This window comes from Leptopilina heterotoma, unplaced genomic scaffold, assembly GCF_015476425.1.
Source record: "Leptopilina heterotoma isolate Lh14 unplaced genomic scaffold, ASM1547642v1 Lhet_427, whole genome shotgun sequence".
NCBI classification, from domain to species: domain Eukaryota; kingdom Metazoa; phylum Arthropoda; class Insecta; order Hymenoptera; family Figitidae; genus Leptopilina; species Leptopilina heterotoma.
Window position 1 is genome coordinate 83,119 of NW_025111080.1, and position 21,159 is coordinate 104,277.

A 21,159-nucleotide genomic window follows, 5' to 3' on the forward strand; every position below is an offset into this window, starting at 1 on the left:
AAAAAATTTAATTTTTAAGTTTTTGGAATATTTACTTATCTAATAAAAATGTAATAGGACATTATATAAATTTTTTATTAATTGAGCAGCTTCTAAATCAAAGAAGGGCATATAACCAATATATATTGTTATGCTTTATGTGCTTTTCTTTGATCTGGAGTTTAATTCATGAATAGTAGAGTAATTTGAAAATATATTTAATTATTTGAATAATTGGTAACTTGAAAGTATTTTTTCTTAAGAAAAAAAGTATAAAATTTTAATTAATCAGATTGAAATTGATTCAAAGATTGTATAGACTTATTATACTTACACCTGCAGGTATGGTAATTTTGTCGACTTTGTCATGATGGTTTCCTTCTTTATTGTCTTTTTCAGGTAGTGGAATTTTTGAAGCATCGCCCTTAATAATAAGCTAAAATTAGTCTTTAAATAAAATAATTCAAACACATAAATGAAAAAAAGATTGTATTGCTTATGGGTCAAATTTTCTCAAAAAAATCAAAGTTGGTCATGGGTCTTCTGTTTTTTGTGAAACTTGGTATAAATGAATTTTTATGATAAAAGATTTTAAGAAAAAAAGATTTTTAAAAATTTTCAAAATTAGGGATTTTACCGGGCATCAAACATTAAGGTACATTTATTTTCAAAAAACGAATAACTTTTGTCCATTTAGTTAGATTTTGTTTATATTTTTGGTAATAATAATTGATTTCTTAACAAATTTAAAGTTCAATATTAAAAGAAAAAGAATCCAAAATTTACCCCGAAAAAAGTAAAAAAAATTTTTGATTTTATTTTTTCGGTCATAAGTTTATTCGTAATGACTATTTGTCTTTATTTATGTTATTTATTTTTATGTTATTTTATAAATTAAAAAAAAATTTGTTTCTTGTTTGATATATATTTACAATAAAAACACGTACATATTTTGTTACCTCATGGAAGTATTTTACTAAAAATTTTTAAACTCAATTTTCTTTATTTTCTGACCAAGAACTCAAAAATAAAATTTTAAAAAAAGTAATTTCTTGTGTGGTGTATGTAAAAATTACTTTCTTCTAAATACTTATCTTAAGTTCTAAATGAGCTAAAAAGGGATAAATTTTTTTTTAAATTATAAATCTCATTATCGGGCACATAATTATTATTATTTACCTTCTTCATGAAGTTTAACATTTTTTTATGTTTTAAAAGTTTTTAAAAAACGTTTTTGCAAATATTTTTAAAAAATTTTTTCTAGAAGTATAGTAAAATATTCGGTAATATTCGTTAAAATTTTTAACAATTTAAAAATCAGAATTTTGCTTTTCAAAGTCAAAATTTTGTTTTCGTAGTTATAAATTAATATTTAATTTCTTTTCTTTTTCTTTTAATTTATAGTGCTTTTGAAAACGCATTTTTTGGCCTCTTGTTGAACATATTTCATACATTTTAGCCAAAATTATTTCTATTTAAAAAATTAGGAATTAAAAAAAATAATAAACTTTCTGTGTTTTTTGGTACATCTAATAAAAATGCAATTTATAAAATTCTTTAAATAATAATTTTTATGTAGAAACTAAGTGTTCATATTTTGAACACATAGAATGGAGCTTTAACTTTACAACGGTTTTTCTATTTTCTTTAATGTGAAAAAATTTTTGAAGTATAAAGTTTAAAAATTTTTGTTCATGGTTTACTTAAGAAACAAAAGTAATTTAATCATCGACTGTAAATTTCACATGTAATGCTAATATGTATATTTTATAATTATTAATATTATGGGTTACAGTAGTAAACATAAAGAGTTATAAAAATGATTAAAACAATAAAGTAGTATTAATTTTGCAAAAAATATTAATATTGGTGAATACAATTTTCAGACAAAGAATCGTCTTAAATAGCTATTTTATTATTTCAAATAATTGTTCTAAACTATAAATTTAAATGCCATATAGACTTTACATATTATAATTCATTTGTTACTTAGTGTTTATCCTCGACAATCAATGATAATTACAAGGGGGTTAAATATTAACAATAGGTTAACAATATTAATTGTTAATTTCATTTTTTATTTTGTTAACAATTATATAAACAACATAATAATCCCGGTAAAATCCACAATTTTGCAAATTTCTAGAAATTATTTTTTTAAATCTTCTGCCATAAAACACTACATTTATACCAAGTTTTACAAAAATTGAAAAACCCATTATCAACTTTGATTTTTTTGTGAAAATTTGAATCTACGGTAAATTTTTCTTTTTTTTTAATTCTAGAATAATTGAAAAATAAATTTTAAAGCTATGAAAAAATGTGAGACCAACTCTGCTGGGGCTCGAAACCCAGGACCGATCAATTGCCGGTTGATTGCTCTTCCACTGAGCTGCAGAGGTCCACCTCCAACAAATTTTCATATAGCCTTATCGACTCAATAGTAAAATCCTATGTGGAAATTTTCAATAGGGATATGGAAAAATTATACTTATTTGAAAAATGAAAATAGATTTTATATGGCATTTATTCTTAAAGAAATATTGACTTTTTGGGTTTATTTAAGGCATATTTTATTACCTAAAATCGTGTAGCAATTTCTCATATGGTTTCCTTTATGAAAGTGGGCTTTTACATGATTTTGATATAGGGTCCCATATGGGAATCGAAAACGTGTTATAGATTCTACTAACACCCCAATCAGCACATAAGCTTGCCAAAAACTTGCATTAAGCTTGCTGTGCAAGGTGTGCAAGCTTACAGAGTAAGCTCGTGACAAGTTTGTGGCAAGTAACAAAATGTCCTATTGCTGCAAGCTTGCACTGCAATCTTGCTACAAGATTATGATATAATCTTGCTACAAGCTTGTGAGGCAAATTTTCGACAAGTTTATTTGGCAAACTTGCTACAAGTTTGCCGGATAAACTTGCTACAAAGTTGCCGCAAGCTGCCGGATAAATTAAAAAACTTGACACGATGCTGCGTGAGCAGTAAATTTCTTTGCCACCTGGATATGTTGCTGAGTGTATATTTTGAAATTTATAAGAAAATCTCCATAAAAAATTAAAATTGATTCAATTAAATTGCATATACTTGTGCAGCTAGCCTGCAATAAGCTTACTGCAAAGTTACACTACAAACTTGTAGCAAGTTTGCCAAATAAACTTGTCGAAAACTTGCCTCACAAGCTTGCAGCAAGCTTATATCATAATCTTGTAGCAAGATTGCAGTGCAAGCTTGCAGCAGGAGGACATTTTGTTACTTGCCACAAACTTGTCACGAGCTTGCTCTGTAAGCTTGCACACCTTACACAGCAAGTTTAATGCAAGTTTGTGGCAAGCCTATGTGCTGATTGGGACATTTAACAGAGCAATAGTGCCAAAGTGGTCCCTTTTCATACGGACGTCCACATATAATTAATAAACAAAAATTTGAGGTCGGACTACGTTTTTCTCGTAAAATACATTACATTCCAATAATGACGGTTCATAAAAATCATATTTCGTAAAATGACAATTCGTTAAAGTTATTAGTATTTAGCAGTAGTGACTTATTAGTAATTAGTAATTAGTACAAATGTCATTTCGTAAAAATGTCGTTTCAAACGACTGACAATTGGCAACAATGACAATTCGCATATTTGTCGATTCATATTTAGAAAAAAAAGCTTTTCAATATAATTAGTAATTCGCAAAAGTTTATACCATTGGTTTTCATTTCTGTTTTTCTTCTCTAATTAAAAAAAAATTCTCAGTTTAAGAAATATTATAACGTTGATATTATGTGTAATTAAAAAAATGGTGGTGTTTACGTTCGATTATAGTTTAAATCAGTAAGGGAAAAAAATGAAATAAGAATATTTTGAAATGTATTTAATGAACTTTAAATTAGAAGAGAAATGTGATTTATGTTGGATTTTAATCTTAAATAATAGCAGTTATTAATTATTAGTCTTAAATAATAATTTATTTAATTTTACTGCATACGTGTTAGAATATTATATATTTCTGAAATATGTATTTTATCTAGGTAATAAAAATGTTATAGGGCACTATAAATTTTTTATTAATTGAGTTTCTGGATCAAAAACCTTAGTTCCATGTTTGATATTAATAACAAAAATTCTATAAGTAAAAAGTATTTTTGACTTTTGTATGTGAAAGAGCAACTCAATAAACACATTACTCGAAATTAATTTTTCTATACGTAAGGTCCCTTTTGTATCGGAACGTTACATATAACCCATGTAATTTAAATGGGTTATGTGCTTTTCTTTGATCAGACAGTTTAATTCAAGAATAGTAGAGTAATTTTTAAAATATATTTAAAAATAAATAAAGCGTTATTATTTTTACTAAAGAAAAACTAAGTATTTTTCTTTTGAAAAATGTATATTTTTTATTATTTTATTTTGAGAATTGCAATTTCTAAAACTAACAGTTTCTGAGATATTTCATTTGTAATAACTGCACAGCCTAACAACCGCACCTAGTCTCACCTACTTACTTTTCAATAATTATAATTGATTTGACGGTTCAGAATTAAAAATTGTGATATTTTAATGTTACTGAAGCAAATACTTATTAAATCGTTACAATTATGTGAAGTTATCCAGTTTATTACAAAAAACTTTAATAGTGTATTAAAATTTGACATTAAATTTTATATTAAAAGAAATTAGGGAATTTTTTTCTATTTTATAAAATTAAAAAAATATTTAGAAATTAAGACAAATAGGAATTTAAAGAATTAAAGTTAGTAAGTAAATAATAATAAATAAATTAAATTATATTTACCAAGTTGATATTTTCGAATTGCCTTTGATGGTATTTAAGTTTTAATTTATGTTTATTTGAAGGATCAGAGAGCAGCGGAAAGTCGTTTTCATTGTATACAAAAAAGTTGCCATTTTGGAGAAACTTTAAAGAAATAATATTATTTGAAATTGTTTTTTTATGTTTAAATGTTGTAAACATAAAATGAAATATTTCATACTTATTTCTCTATAATAAAAAACTAAACATAGGTGATTAAAATAAAATAGCATTTTTATGTCTTGTCTGAAATTCTGGAATAGTAATATATATTTATATATATGTCGTAGGCAGATAGCATAATCCGGCAGTAGGCAAACTGCCTAGGCAGTTGGCCAACCGCTGGCAGTTAGCAGAATGACTGTTTTAAAATGAATTCAATTAGTCATTTAGTCAACTGCCTAGGCAGTTTGCAAACTGACCAAGACGTTTCAGGCAATTAGAAAAAAAGAAGAAGATATATTCAAAAATCGAAATATTGTAATGAATAATATTAAAGGAAATATTGTAATTGATTAACATTTATTATTGACAAGTACAAAGTAAACAAATATAAGAAGTTATTCAAAAGAATATTGTTGTTTTCTTACATTATATAAATAAAATATTAGGGCCTTAATTTCGAAAACGATTTAACTACAAAATTCATCAAATATTATTTTAGTTTCGAAAAGTCGTTTGCAAATTTCAGCTGCGTCTTATTCATCCAGTTAATAAAATCCAATTTTTTAAATTAATTTTTATGAATTAATTTTAATTTCTCCTCAAACTCAGATTGATTGACTGCATTTCCTTCCATTTTAAATTTAAACACTAATATTCCACTTAATTAAAAAAATTGGATTTTATTAACTGGATGAATAAGACGTAGCTAAAATTTGCAAACGACTTTTCGAAACTAAAATAATATTTGATGAATTTTGTAGTTAAATCGTTTTCGAAATTAAGGCCTTAATATTTTATTTATATGATGTAAGAAAACAACAATATTCTTTTGAATAACTTCTTATATTTGTTTACTTTGTACTTGTCAATAATAAATGTTAATCAATTACAATATTTCCTTTAATATTATTCATTACAATATTTCGATTTTTGAATATATCTTCTTCTTTTTTTCTAATTGCCTGAAACGTCTTGGTCAGTTTGCAAACTGCCTAGGCAGTTGACTAAATGACTAATTGAATTCATTTTAAAACAGTCATTCTGCTAACTGCCAGCGGTTGGCCAACTGCCTAGGCAGTTTGCCTACTGCCGGATTATGCTATCTGCCTACGACATATATATATATATATATTTTAATTTTCTGTAGTCAAATAATTTTTGTAATTTAAAAAAAAAATTAGTGTCAAAATGCCAGTGGTGCATTTTGTCCGCATTAGAAAATTAGGATATTTTTTATTAATAAAAATTTATATTTCTTTCATCTTGATTATCAAACAAAATATTTTGTGAAACTGACAATTCTATATTTTTATATACTAATTGTGCTAACAAAATGAAAATTTTATACTGGATTGTCATTTTATGTGTCATCACTTAAAAACATTGTTAGTGGAATTTTTTAGAAAGTTAATAACAGGGTACCTAGCGAATTATGATATTTAAATTCTCAGAGCAAGTTTCCGGATTTCTCTGGCGAAAAATAAAATTTCCCCGAATTTATTTTTTAAAACATTAATTGTCAGTTTTACAAAATATTAACGTCTTCTCTAGTTATAGACGTATAATATTATACTAATAAGTCGTCGACATGTAAGTTGGATTTACATTTAGAATTAAACTTATTTTTTTATTAGGGCTCATTCACATATAACGTGATATATATTTTAGACCCTCTTCCTCTTGTGTGATACTTTTTCTATAGTTTAGTAGAAAAAATTAAGCGTGATATAAGCCTTTATAGTTCCAGTTCAGCGTAGAATCTATATAATATTGTATTTACTCGCACAGTTTAATCATGAAAAAAAGAATGAATTAATATAATTGAATGATGAGTTTGTTTCGCTGTTGAGAATATTTAAAAATGAGTTGTAGTAGTAAATCTTATAGTAGGATCATGAAAATGAAATAATACAATAAAATAGTAAATTTGTTTTTCTACTGAGTCTATGTAAAAAAAAATTGAAGTTTAACGTGTAATCGCTGATACTCTCGGGTTTCAAAGTTTCAGTATATTTGTCCTGATTATTTTTAAAACCTCGTTTTATTTGAAATTTAAATATTTTCGTAAAAATAGATATAAGAGTTATCAAACTAGGATTATTTAAAGTTCAATAAATTTAGAGTTAAATGTAACAAGAAATAATCAATTTAATAATGTGAATATGAAAATATAGTTCATTAAAGATAGAGAATTTTTTGTAAAAATTGCGATTTTGAAATTTTGAGTTGAAGCTTACGCCAAATGAAGATATATTTTTTTCAAGATTTGTCAGTTTTACAATATGAAGTACAATATGAAGTTTTCTAGACCAAAAGCTTTCATAAATATTTAGTATTTTCTTTAAATTTTATAAAAATAACTTTTTTTGCTTTTAATTTTTCGACGAATGTAAATTGTAAATTCGTCTTTTCTATACATTTGTTTTATTAATTAACTAATTATACTTTTAAACAAATGTTGAACCTTTTGTTTGTTGGAAATCTAAGATAATATAAAATATTATTATAAATAATAATAATGATACCTAATATAAAAATATAATAATAAAACCACTGCCAAGTTGTATCTTTTCGTAAATGTCTTTGTGTTCATTTCATGAACACTTTGCTTCCTCATAGAGATAATACCTGTGCGGTTAACCGGTTAACTGGTAATAAAACCGGTTATTGTCATAACCGGTTAACCGGTTATAAAATTTTTGAGCAAACGGTTAACCTTTTTTCGGTTATTTTGAAATAACCGGTTATTTTGGAATAACCGGTTATTTTAGAATAACCGATTGTTTATTCATTTTCTATTTTCAAAAAACATAAAATTAGTGTGTGCAATTAAACTCTATGTGCTTAAGGGGACCGCGCGTACACCACTTTTGCGTGTTTTTTCAACATTTATTTATTTTTCATAGTAAAATGTATCGAAACATTGGGCTCTTTTCTCACATATTAACACAGATATTGAAGAATTAGAAAAAATATTTTTTTATTTATTCTGACCTTCATGGCGACAAAATGGCGGCTGAAGTGATTGTCCGGAAAAAACTGGTTGACTAGATATCTCTGCTTCAAAATGTCGGAAACAAAAAATCAAAAGAATTTCTTAAAATATATGTCAGTAAACCAAAAAAAATGAATTTGAATAACAAATGAGAAAATGGCGTCGGTTTAAATTATTTTTACCCCTTTTCCACCCCTAAAACGGTAAAACAATGGCGTTAAAAATGGATATAGAATGTTGGTTGTGGTTCAGGCCATAGCCACTGATATATATTTTAAGAAATTCTTTTGATTTTTTGTTTCCGACATTTTGAAGCAGAGATAACGTGTCAACCAGTTTTTTACGGACAATCACTTCAGCCGCCATTTTGTCGCCATGAAGGTCAGAATAAATAAAAAAATATTTTTTTCTTAATCCTCAATATGTGTGGTTATATGTGTGAAAAGAGTCCAGTGTTTTGATACATAAAAATGTAAAATAAAACACGCAAAAGTGTTGTACGGTCCCCTTAAAGAAAAATTCATTTTTGAAAATTTTCATTAAAAAATTTAAGAAACAATTAAAATATTTAAATTTAGATTAGAAAATTTTGCCTTCCGTTTTGCAAATTAGATGTTTAAGAAACAATTTTATCTACACAAATAAAAATAATGCTTCTCTTTCCCTATAATTTCAAAATAATCGGAAATCGCTTAACTCGTTACTTCAAAAAAACCGTAAAAACGGTTAACCGGATATTTTATAATAACCGAAGAAACGGTTAATCGGTTATTTCATAATAACCGAATAACCGGTTAATCGGTTATATGGTTAAAACCGGTTATAACCAAATAACCGGTTATTTATCTGTAACCGGTTAACCGGGTTTATAACCGGTTATTTCAATAACCGGAAACCGGTTACAGAATTCAATAACCGCACAGGCTTAGATAATAATAATAGAAATATAGAAGCAATACTAATATATAAATATCACAGTTTTCTGGAAAGTATCATTTTATTTGGCAACGTTTTGATACTGTATAATGTATCAAGTTGATACGAATATAACTATCTTTTTTAAGAATGATAGTCAATACAGTATCATTTTTTGATACGTGTATTTGTATCAAAATAATACTGTTATGGCCGGTTCGCATTAACTGAAAATTTAAATCATCAATTTATTTACTTTTATTTACTCTTAAGTATTAAAAATTGTTTTATTTTACATATTAACTGTGAGAAATGTGAGAATTATATAAAATGAGCACATTATGTAGAAAAAACTTGTATTAAAACTGAATTGAAATACACTAACCTCCATTCACGTTGTTATGACATTTCGATTAAAGGTAACTTTACAATTTCTAGTGATTTTTGGCTTTAGGTTTAGTGAAATATTTAAGGGTGCGTTCATTCCGTTTTTAAGAGTAAGTATTTAATAAAAATGAATTTCCTGTATATTTCACATTTTAGGTGTGATGAAAGTGAACTTTTATATTAAGGATTGTCCATTTCGTGGTGAGGGATTAGGGAGCATTTACACCTTCGGTAAAAATTTCCCGAACGGAAAATTTTTCATTGGAGTAAGAGAGACAGACTGTGTATCTGACTCTCTTACTCCAATGCAAATTTTCCTTTCTGGACAATTTTTACAGAAGGTGTAAACGCTCCATAAGGGACTCCCATGTAGAATCTTGCATGTTTACAACCTCAAAAAAAATTTCAGTTTTATAATTGTAAACAAAAAACTTATATATATTTATTTTATTGAAAGAAGAAAACATTCAAAAAGATGTAAAAATTAATGATAAATTTGTTTCAATACTTATATATTGAAAAATGTATTTAATTAATTTTCTGAAATTGTTTTTAAAAAATCATGACAATACATACTCGACATATGGTTGGAATGACTGCAAGTGTACAGATCAAATTTGTATTTTTTTAAGGTTAGGTTTTGTTGTGATGTTGCCCCATTTGCATGTGTTTTTGTGTTTGATACTTATACAATTATTACTGTTCTGAAAACTAAAACTAAAAATAATTATTTATTCATTAAATCTGGGTAAACTTTCTCTAACCTCTTCCAGTTTTAACTTTTTAATATTGTCTATCTATACATAAAGTCACAGATTTTTCTCATTTCCTTCACACTTTATTTATAATATTTATCTGAGCTCCCATAAGAGCCTATGTTAAATTGTTAATTTATTTTATTTTTTTAAGAAAAAACAACGTAATAAAAACTTTTATAAAAATTAAATGTTTCGAAAATAATCTAAAGAACAAACTGTCAAATTTTCATATAAAAGTTTCTCTCATTTCCTTAAATTACCGGTGACAATCCTTGAAAAAATACTTTAATTATTTATTTTATTTATTATAATTACAAAAAAACTTGTATTATAAATAAAGTGGTATATTCTAATCTTTATTCACTTTGTAATAACAATAACTTATTTTTAAATAAAGTGTAACACACAATTTTTCATTTATGTGGTTATTTCAAATTGATTAAAAGTAAGTTTACAATTCTTTATAATTTCACAAGTGGTTAATAAAAAGTAAAAACGATAAGGCTGTCTATTTATATTTATTTTAAAATTTTACATAAATTTTTAAACATAAACAACAACAAAATTAAAGAAATAATTATTATTTTTACCAAAGGATTATTAAAAATAAGATAGTTCAAGTTAGACCAGGTAAAGCAAGACACAGTTTTTTTAAATGACTCTCATCAAACGCCATTTAAAGCAGGTCAAAATAAAACAATTTCTCAACAAGCGAATTATATTTTTAGTGCCAGTAGGTTTGAAATTAAGAAAATAATTACATAAAAGCAAAATAATTTCAGAATTCGCATTTCAATAATTATATAATATTGTATATTAATTATTAGTTTTGATGGATGCATCTGACGTGTTCGGTTGATAGTAATTTTATGTTATGATAGCTTAAAATTACTTTATACAAAATGTTCTGAATAAGTTCACATTCTATCAAAATGTTAAACTTTTGTAAAACTGAAAATTTTATAATCCTGCTTTTGTAATTATATTATTGACACTAATTGACTCGATGCCATGAGGCCCTAAAATTTTTTCAGCGTCTTCGCCAAACGTTATAACGCTTAGAAGTGTCAGTTGATTCTTAAAATGTTTGTCAAAATGGATGTCAAACACCCAGTAAGTGGCCAACAGCAGAAGAATTGCATCCAATGGAGCTTCAATGAAAAGTGGTTCCGCATCGACGAAACACTTAACGTTTTTATCACAGTCACCCTGGATGATCAAATAGGGAGCTCTATCCGTTTTTGGAACCTCGTCATCCTTATCATTATTATCCTGAAACAAAAATCGATTTTAGAATATTTTTATAAATACAAAACATAAATTCTTTAGTTTATTTACCAAAATTTTTATAAAAAATAATTTTTTCCATATTTAAAATGTGATGAAATTATAAATTCTTTAGTTTATTTACCAAAATTTGTATGAAAAATAATTTTTTCCATATTTAAAATGTGTGATGAAATTATGAAAGCAATCTTAAAAATATAATCTGATTTAAATTAAATCATAATCATAAAAGTTTGAGAAGTTAGAACTTTTAAAATTCACTTTAAAAAATTCTAAATATTTACCTCGATTATTAACACAAGTTTACGATTTTCACGACCTCGCTTTTTGTCATTTTTGAAAAGAGAATCAATTTTTTTCAAAAAAAAAAGTTCAATTTTTGTTTCATTATTTTCATCTGTTATTATAGAAATTAATTTCGGTATAGCCGTTTGTAAACTTTAAGTAACCTTAAAGTTTAAATTTTTATAATGTTGAATTAACATAAATTAAATTATATACTGAATATTTATATGTACTGAATATAAAATTTTAAATAAAGTTTAATTTTTAAAAACAAAATTTACCTTTATAAATAATAACCATTTTAATTCAATTTTATTTAAAAAAGAAGTAATCAAAATGAAATTTCGATCCTATACAAAATTGGAAATGGGGATTACATTTGCTAAAATTATGGATTTTTATTCATAGCGCATTAAAATTTAAAAATACTTACAAATTGAGTTTCTTGCAGTACAGGATATTTGTGTAACATTTCTGAGGCAGGTAAAGTTCTCACGTCTATTTGACGTTGTTTTCTAGAGATTCTGATATATTTCTTTACTGCTGCTGTTTTGCCTTTTGCATTACCTGATTTGGCTATTTGTGACTGTAATTCCTCTTCACAAACATCGACATCATTACAATCCTCAGTCCCATTGATGTTTTTTTGCTTATTGTTACCTTTTCCCCTTTGTTTTTTGTTTTTCAAACATTGCTGAAGGCGAATCTCCATTCTTCTCTTAAATTATGAATATAAAATTAGTAATTCACAATGCTGTCACTAAATTACCACCAAAAATGTTTACATATTGGATTTTATTTTAGAAAACTATGCAGGGCTCGAACGAGTGAAAGTATGTAAAATTACGGACTTAAGGGACCAAAAATAAAAAATTACAGACAAAACCATAACCTGTTCAAGTCAAATAACAGAACATTTTATTTAAAACAATAAATGAAATTTTTTCATAACTATAAAACATAAGAAAATCCATCACCCGAGTCTTCGACTCCGAGTAATCGATATCTTCATGTTTTATAAATAAATTAAAGATGAATTACCTATTCATTTATAATTTAAGAATATTGTTACTGCCACTTCTTCAAAATTATTTTCATCATTTCAATTCAATTATTATTTTCTAAATCAATTATTTTTAATAATTTTCGAAAAAGTTCTTTTTGACAATTTTCAAATCCATTTCTTTAAAATACTATTATACGTGTCGATTATTCAGAAATACTTCAATTAAATATATATTGTAGAAAATAAAAAATTCAATTAAACTTTTTCAAACAGAATTATATCTACAGCATTGTTAGTTAAAAGTATAAAAAATTTAAATTTCGCTAAAATTGTAATTGGCAAACTTTTAAAAATTAAATTATTGCTATAAATGCATGCGATAATGCTTTTAATATTGTAATGAATGTTATGAAAATTCTTTAAATAATTCAATTCCTACTATGAATTTTGTTCTTTATAAAAAATTGAATTCTTACCAAGAAATTTGATATTTTTGAAAAAATAATTGAATTCTTTCCAACAACTTTATTTGAAAGTTTAAAAAATAATTTAATTTCTGCAAAGAATTTTATGAAATTTTTGAAAATAATTTAATTTATGCTAAAAATTTTGTTATTTTTGAAGATAATTGAATTTCTGCGAAAAATTTTGTTACTTATAATGAAAATTGAATTCTTGCTAAGAATTATATTACATTTTTCAATAACTGAATATCTGTGAAAAAAATTATTAAAAGTTTTGAAAATATTAGAATTTTTGTGAAGAATTTTATTAAAATTTTTAAAAAATTGAATTACGGAGAAGAAATTTATTATTTATATAAAGATAATTAGAAGTTTGATGAGAATTTAAAAATGTTTTTGAATATAATTGAATTTCTGCGAAGAATTTGATTACTTTTGAAAATAATTAAATTTCTGCAATTGTAATTTCTCTAAAATTCTCCAAATTATATTGTACAATTTACGAATTTTTCGTCCTTTTTCAATGAAATTACGGACTTTACGGACCTTTACGAAATTTATGGACCTAGTTCATGCCCTGACTGTGGCATCATTTCCATTGTCATATCAATATCTATAAGGAAAACAAAAATCCTTGATGGGATCATTCTTTTCCGCTAATTAAAGAATTCAAGTCTTACAATTATACATTTTTTAATTAGAAATATTGATGAAGCAAAATTTTTGAAAAATTTCAATGAATCACTATAAATAATTTCAAACAAAGAACTAGAATAAAAATTTGTTTTTACTATTAACATAATTTTTTTGTGAGAAATTGATATTAAAATTTTCAGTTAATGATGTACTCTAAATAAAAATTATTTAAGTCGAGTGACAATATTGCAAAAATTTTAATCAAAAGAAAAAGATGTATGAAAATATGTCTCATTAATAATTATATAAATATAATAATCTTTTTTAACTCACATGGATTGCTTCTGTATTTTTTCCTCTTAGAGCAGGAAACCTTTGAGTTGCTATAAAAGCGGTCATTAATACGTAGATTTGATTTGTTTTTTTCGCCTCGATTAACTTCTCCGAAATTATGCGAACAATTTTGCAAAAATGAATTTTTTCGAGCTCGGAGTCCTTAAAAAGTTCGCTCATTATATCAATATGAAATTCTTCGTTAAAATTACGAGGGATAATATCTTCTAATTTAACCTATATTTTGAACAAAGTAATAAATTTACCGAAATTTTATTAAATAAATGCAGAAAACCAATTAAATCATAGATCATTATCTTACCCACTCAGTCTTATACTCTTGCGGAAGATTGGAGATCATGTCCATAGTATTATTTTCTGAAACATATAAAATAAATAAAATTTCAGAATTCTCGGTGTCTACTATTTTCGTTCAACGAAATTCCCGTTTTTTCCCGGCTTTGTCCAAATTTTCCAGTTTTTTTCTCATCAAATTTAAATTTATTTAATTTCGAACATAAATAAATCTACAAATGGCTTCCAAAATGTTTATTAGAATTTTTATGAATAATTAAATTCTTTTAACGAGTTTCTTTAAATTTTTTGAAAACAATGTTTTTGTTTAATTTTAATTAAAAATTTAGAAAATAATTAAATTTCTGCAAAGAATTTTACAATTTATCAAAGTAATTGAATCCTTCCAAAGAATGTTATTATTTATGAAAATAATTAATTGTTTGGGTAGAATTATTTAAAAATTTTTGAAAATAATTGAATTGTGGAGAACAATTTAATTATTTACAAAGATAATTGAAATTTTGAGGAGAATTTAAAAAAATTTTTAACATAATTGAATTTCTGCAAAAAATTTTATTACTTTTGAAAATAATCAAATTGTTTTTTAGAATTTTATGTAAATTTATGAAAATAATTGAATTTTTTTGAAGAATTTTTTTTAAAAATAATATTCAAAAGAATTTAGTAAATCTGAAGAGTTTTGCTATTTATGGAAATAATTGAATTCTTTCGACGAATTTTAATAAATTTTTTAAAAATAATTACATTTTTCCAAAAATTTGATTAAAATTGAATTAAAAATAATTGAAATTCTGTCATGAGTTTTACTATTTATGAAAATAATTGAATATATAACGAAGAAATTTTTAAAAATAAAATTACAATTACTGTGACTAACTTCCCCTGATTATTTTTGAAAAATGTAAATAAAATTCTTTAAAAGAATTTAATTATTTTTAATAGAATGTAAAGAAATTTCAATTATTTCAAAAATTTTCAGTTATTTGTTCCTAAAAATTAAATTATCTTGAAACAACAGAATTGAAAAATTTCAAAAAAATTTTTTCAGAATTTTTAAAAAACTTTTGCGATAATGCAATTTTATTAAAAAATTTATTAATAATCAATTTATCAATTATTAAATTAAAATACTTTGTCAATTCGATATGTTAAAAAGTTTTTCATGAAATTATTTAACAAATTTAATTATTTCTCGTTGAATTTCACAAAATTTCTATTAATTCAATAATTTTTTTAAAAATTTATTTACATACTATATTTTAATCAGTGACTGATTTTCTACTATCAAATTAATTTTTTTTAACTAATTCAAATTTAGAGAACAGTATAAATATATATAAAAATTTGAAATAAAAAGCGTTTTTTTAAAAACAAATTAAAACAATAACATTTTTTTTAATTTGGTGAAAAAATTTCCAGTTTGGCATAAAATCCTGGCATATTCCCAGTCAAATTAAATTCCCGGTTAGAAGACACTCTGGAATTGTTACAGAAATTGAACTTTTCATTAAATTTAACCACATATTAAAAAAATTTATCAATAAAATTTTCAGATATGGAAATCCATTAAATAATATGTGTTATTTTACTTTGTACTGTTTTTACGTTACCATCATAGTTTATTTCAACATTTGAGTCAGTCTCCTCGAAATTTTCTTCTAGTTCTTCACTTTCTTCTGGAACATATTCTACATTCATGGGGGGCTCCCTTTCTTCCGTGACACTATTTGAGTTTCTAGCAGTCATAATCTCATTATCTGTATCTATATTAAAGTATAGTAGTATTAAAAATTGAAATCGTACCAATAATTAAAGTTTATGTCAAATTTAAAATAATAATGAGTATTTCTAATTTATTAGTATTGACAAAATATTTGATATTAAAAAATGTAATAAGCAATTTTATAATATTTACAATGTATTAACATAATCTAGTAAAAGAGTAAAATCAATGGATCGTAATAAACTATGTTAGTGCAAGAAACGTTTTCACAAATTAAAAACTACAAATATTATTGACGATCAATCAGATAAACAATCAGAACAAAAGTTCGTCCAACGTCATAATTTCGGTTTTATAAGATAAAAACACTTTAATTTTTAAATTGTATTTGTGAAAGCGTAAATAATTTATTTCTTAATATTTTGACCAATTTGAAGTTACATTTGAATAGAAATTATAATTTTCTGTCAATCAGAAAAGATTAAGGTAGCATAACCTAAAAGTGAACACTTATTGCTTATTGATAAAGAATTGCAATTTTTATTTAAACGCAACTTTTAATTGTTTAAAATGTTGAAAACATAAATACTAACCCTTCCACGAAAATAAATTTAAAATTAAATTAGTCCTTTTTTTGTTTAGACTGTCTGTCAGATTCTTCCTTGAATATGAAATTGCCGTTTACAGATTAAGAATAAATTTTTTATACCAATAATGTTGAAATACCCCATTAAATATGGTTAACAAAAATTACCCAATTTATCATGTTTTGCAGGAACACAATTGCAATAAGCATATTCTACTTTTTTAGTTCCTAAAAACTCATCACAATCTCCGCACGAACATCTTCCTCGCTTTACACCTCTGCAGTCAAAGTTGGACATTTTCTGTAACATTTATTTTATTTTACATATAATGTATGCATTATATTCAATAATAATAAAAAATGTAAATTTCAAAGTTTGTCTCAATTTTTATAAACTCATGCTTCATACTTAGATAGTTTCTGTTAAGCGCAGAGTTCGATATAACATTAAAATCTTCAATAACAAAAAAATAATTTTATTTCTTCACTTTCATCTTCGTTTCTTCTATCATTTACCGTGTTTACGGCGTGCTCTTGGATCAAGATCCGAATTACTCAGTGGTACTCAATTGCATGTTTTTCTCATCATTTTTGTAAATTCATTACCACGTTTTAAAGCATTTGAGAACAACTGAGTTTCAACATTTTTTTACATAAAAATTATTTTAATACATTAATACTTACATACCGCTAAACTTCTTTCTATTCAATTTATATAAAATGTCAACTGGTGATCAATAACATATAAATTGCACTAAGAAATCACTTTGTTTATCTATAATGGCGACAGTTTTTAATATAATGTACATAAAGCATAGTTCACAAGTAAACCATCTGCCTCAAGACTTTGGGTGTTTTCGACGTCGTCGGTCGTACCGGTCAGTTGCCACATAAAGGTTCTCAAACTGTTTATTTCAGACTATTTAGTTTAACCTAAATAGTCTCAAATAAGCACTTTTTTGTGGCAACTGACCGGTACGACCGACGACGTCGAAAACACCCATTAGTAAAGCTAATGGCCATGGTAGCGTTCAAGAGTCAGAGAGATAGGAAATTATTCTATCTCTCTCACTCTTGAATGCTACTATGGCAACCTGCATGCAAAAGTTTTGCATGCGGTGGTCTGAACGCTCCCTTAAGGTACGGTCTCCCGTACCTTAATGGAGCATTTACACCTTTTTTTATAAAAATGGTCTAAAATGGAAAATCTATATTGGAGTAAGAGAGACAGACTGTGTATCTTTCTTTTTTACTCCTATGTAAATTTTCCGTTCTGGACAATTTTTACCGAAGCGAAAGTTGCGAAAGTCGTTCGCAAATGAGATACATGAGATAGAAAAGGACACAAATATATCTCCGTCCTTTTCTAACTCATGCTTTACGTTCGCGAAGCGGTTGTGCCTAGCCGTATACTTTCTAGATCCTATTAAAATAATACCGTACTAGTGGCAAGCGCCATTTCGATCAAACTGAGAAAATGAAGAAAAACTGTTTGCATTAGAACATTCAGACTACGTAAAGTATTTTTCTTAAGTTTTTGTCAATTATTCTTTCATTTTCTGAAGTTTCTAAGATTTTAATAACAATTTCTTTTACAACAAATTATTTTTTTAAAATAATTTAAACTATATCTGCCAGATACAGCTTTTTTCAACGAATACATTAATATCAAAAACCCATGTGAGCAGAATACGTCGACCAAAAACAGAAAATCATGAGTGCAAAAGAGATAGGTAGATATTGTTGTTCTTTTCACTCTCATGATTTTCTGCTTTCGATCAACGTATTCTACAAACATGGGATCGCACCCTAAGTTTTTTATTGGGAACGGTGGTCTAGTAACAATCTAGTGACTTTAGACCGATCTCTCCCTCCATTTTGTTTTTTCTACTCTTTCTAACCTGTTAATTAAAGAGAGATAAAGAAACAAAATGGAGGGAGAGATCGGTCTCTCACCAGATGGCGTATTGCAGTTTAGCCGTTCCCAATAGTACGGCAGAATAGGCCTTTAGGGTCGAATTGGAGATTCACCTTTAAATGGCATTATGTCATTTGTAATCTTTTGTTGACACATGATTATTTACGGTATAAAAAATTCTTTTAAGAAATTAATTTTACTTATATGTATCATACATTCGATTGCTCAAAAAATGAAATAAAAAACAGTCTTTTTTACTTTGATTTCAATAATTCTAAATTGTAAAAATGTCTCCAAGCTGTGGTTAACCTTTTTCAGGTTATGGTTTTACGACACATATTAAAAAGGTGCGAATACTGCATATCTAGTTTATAAAAGTAAAAAATGTTTTGTAATAGTTTTAAAGATATTTCAAAAGTGTTAATGAGAACTGTAAAAAATATCAGAGTAATTTTACAATGTAAGAATTTCGAAAAAGAAATCTACAAGTCCAACGTTATAAACGAATTTTCATCATACGCGTGCATTGATGCTCTTACTCATGAAAAATTATATTTTATCTTAACTTCCTCTTTTATGTGTTCATTTTTAAATCTACTAATTCAAAATCAGTTCACTAACATATTTTGCATTTATTTGACACCCAAAGTAATTTCATAAAAAATTTATTAAGCACGTGGAATATGTCAAAAATGCACTCGAGTGTACACTATAAAACTTTTTTGACTAAGTGCACCGATAATGTCATTTATGAAGTAAGAAACATGAGGTACAGTTTCTGCAACTATAAACAAAAGTATATTCAATTGAACAGTTCAGTAGTGAATTTACATTCTGAAATTTGACGTTATATTCTGTTTACATATAATTTTTTTCTTTAATGCAATAAAAAGACGGTTTAATGAATATAAAAAAGTGTGTATGTATTAGATGTTAGGCATATCAATTTTTTGACATCAAAATAAATTTGTTAATTCTATAGCTATAATCTTATTAAAAAAGTAACAATTTCAAGGTTATTAAATAACCTGTATTTATTATTATTCTGATACGTTGTAACTCTGATAGTTTTGACGGTATTATTTTTTCAGTTTTGATTTCTAGAAAACTTATAAATTCCTTACTAATATAATACAACTAATTGTTTGTTTCTTTATTTACAGAAAATTTTTGTTCTTTCATTTGTGTTTAAAATCAACATTGGAGTTGTATGATTGCTGCGATTATTGTCGCTTAAATACATTGGAAAAATGGACAATCAAGGTTTTATGTGCGGATTCTGTAATCAAAGATTTCTACAACTTCACGATATTCAAGATCATCTTCAAAATTTTCATCATGCAGAGAGAAACGAGGGTCAAAGGTGTGGTATTAACAACTGTCCATTAACTTATCGAAATCCCTTTTCTTTAAGAGCACATAGATCCAAAGTGCATCGGCGTGAAGTAATAATTAACGAAGAAATGCCTAACATACAAGAGCAGGAAAACGATGAACAACACGAAAATATCAACCATGCTGATATTCCTGATATACGAAACGAAGATATCTATAGAGAACATGCGAACGAAGAAGTCGATTTTGAACAGAGTTCAAATGACGATGAACATGAACAAAGCACAGATAACGATTATGATGATTATGATGATGACGATGATGATTATGATGAGGATGATGAGGATGAGGATGATGGTGGTGTAAATAATAATCCGGGAATTAATGATGACAGAAAACGTTCTTTAGGTCGTTTTTTATTAAATCTGAGAGGAAATACTAATATTTCCGAAAAGCAAATAACAGATATACTAATATTGTTGCAAAATGTTGTAAGGACTTACGTAGGCCATTTACTTCATCGAGTTGAAGAAGTTTTAGAAGGAAGAGGAATACATTTTCGAGAATATTTTAATATAGATAATGAAATAGAGTCGACAGATTGCATTTTCGATTTAAACATGAAAGTGAAGCGTGCTGAGTATTTGAATAGTGAATTTAATGTTCTATTGCCAACTAGGCATACACTGGGTAGACGTTTTGTCAAATGTGGAAGTGCCGCTACAGGCAAAAGTCGTCCAACAAAGCGCAAGAAGGATGAAATGATGTTTATTCCTATTAGTAAAACGATTCAAAGATTTGCAGAAAATGATACTTTTCACTCTCTTCTAATCTATCGCGATTCACGAGAAGGCTATTTTTCATCTGTGGAAGATGGAAGTAGATACAAAAACGAAAGTTGGTGGAAAGAAAATGAACAAACGTTGCATATTAAATTATATTCAGATGAAGTGGACATGTGCGATGGTTTGGGGTCTAAATCATCTGGACAGCAAAAGTTAATGATGATTTACGGATCACTTACAGAAATAGATCCAGTATATCAGTCACAATTGCTGTTTAACTTCTTAGTGGCAATAGTAAGAGCCGAAGATGTGAAACGGTATGGTATGAACAAAATTCTAAAGCCTATTGTAGATGATATCAAAGTACTTGAAGAAGAAGTTGATGGTCCAAATAACACGTCTATAAAAGCAGGTTTATTTGCAACTATAGGTGACAATTTATCTCAAAATGGTACGTGTGGTTTAAAAGA

The 21,159-nt window shown here is 26.1% G+C and overlaps 1 protein-coding gene across 1 annotated transcript in view; it reads right to left on the reverse strand.

Annotated features, from left to right (window-relative positions):
- Positions 1–21,159, reverse strand: part of LOC122506603 (GATA zinc finger domain-containing protein 15-like) — a 28,797-nt gene that overhangs the window by 3,912 nt on the left and 3,726 nt on the right. Inside the window, exon 2 of the mRNA XM_043618890.1 lies at positions 314–403. Coding sequence (XP_043474825.1) covers positions 314–403 — 90 coding nt within the window. The remainder of the gene's footprint in view (positions 1–313; positions 404–21,159) is intronic.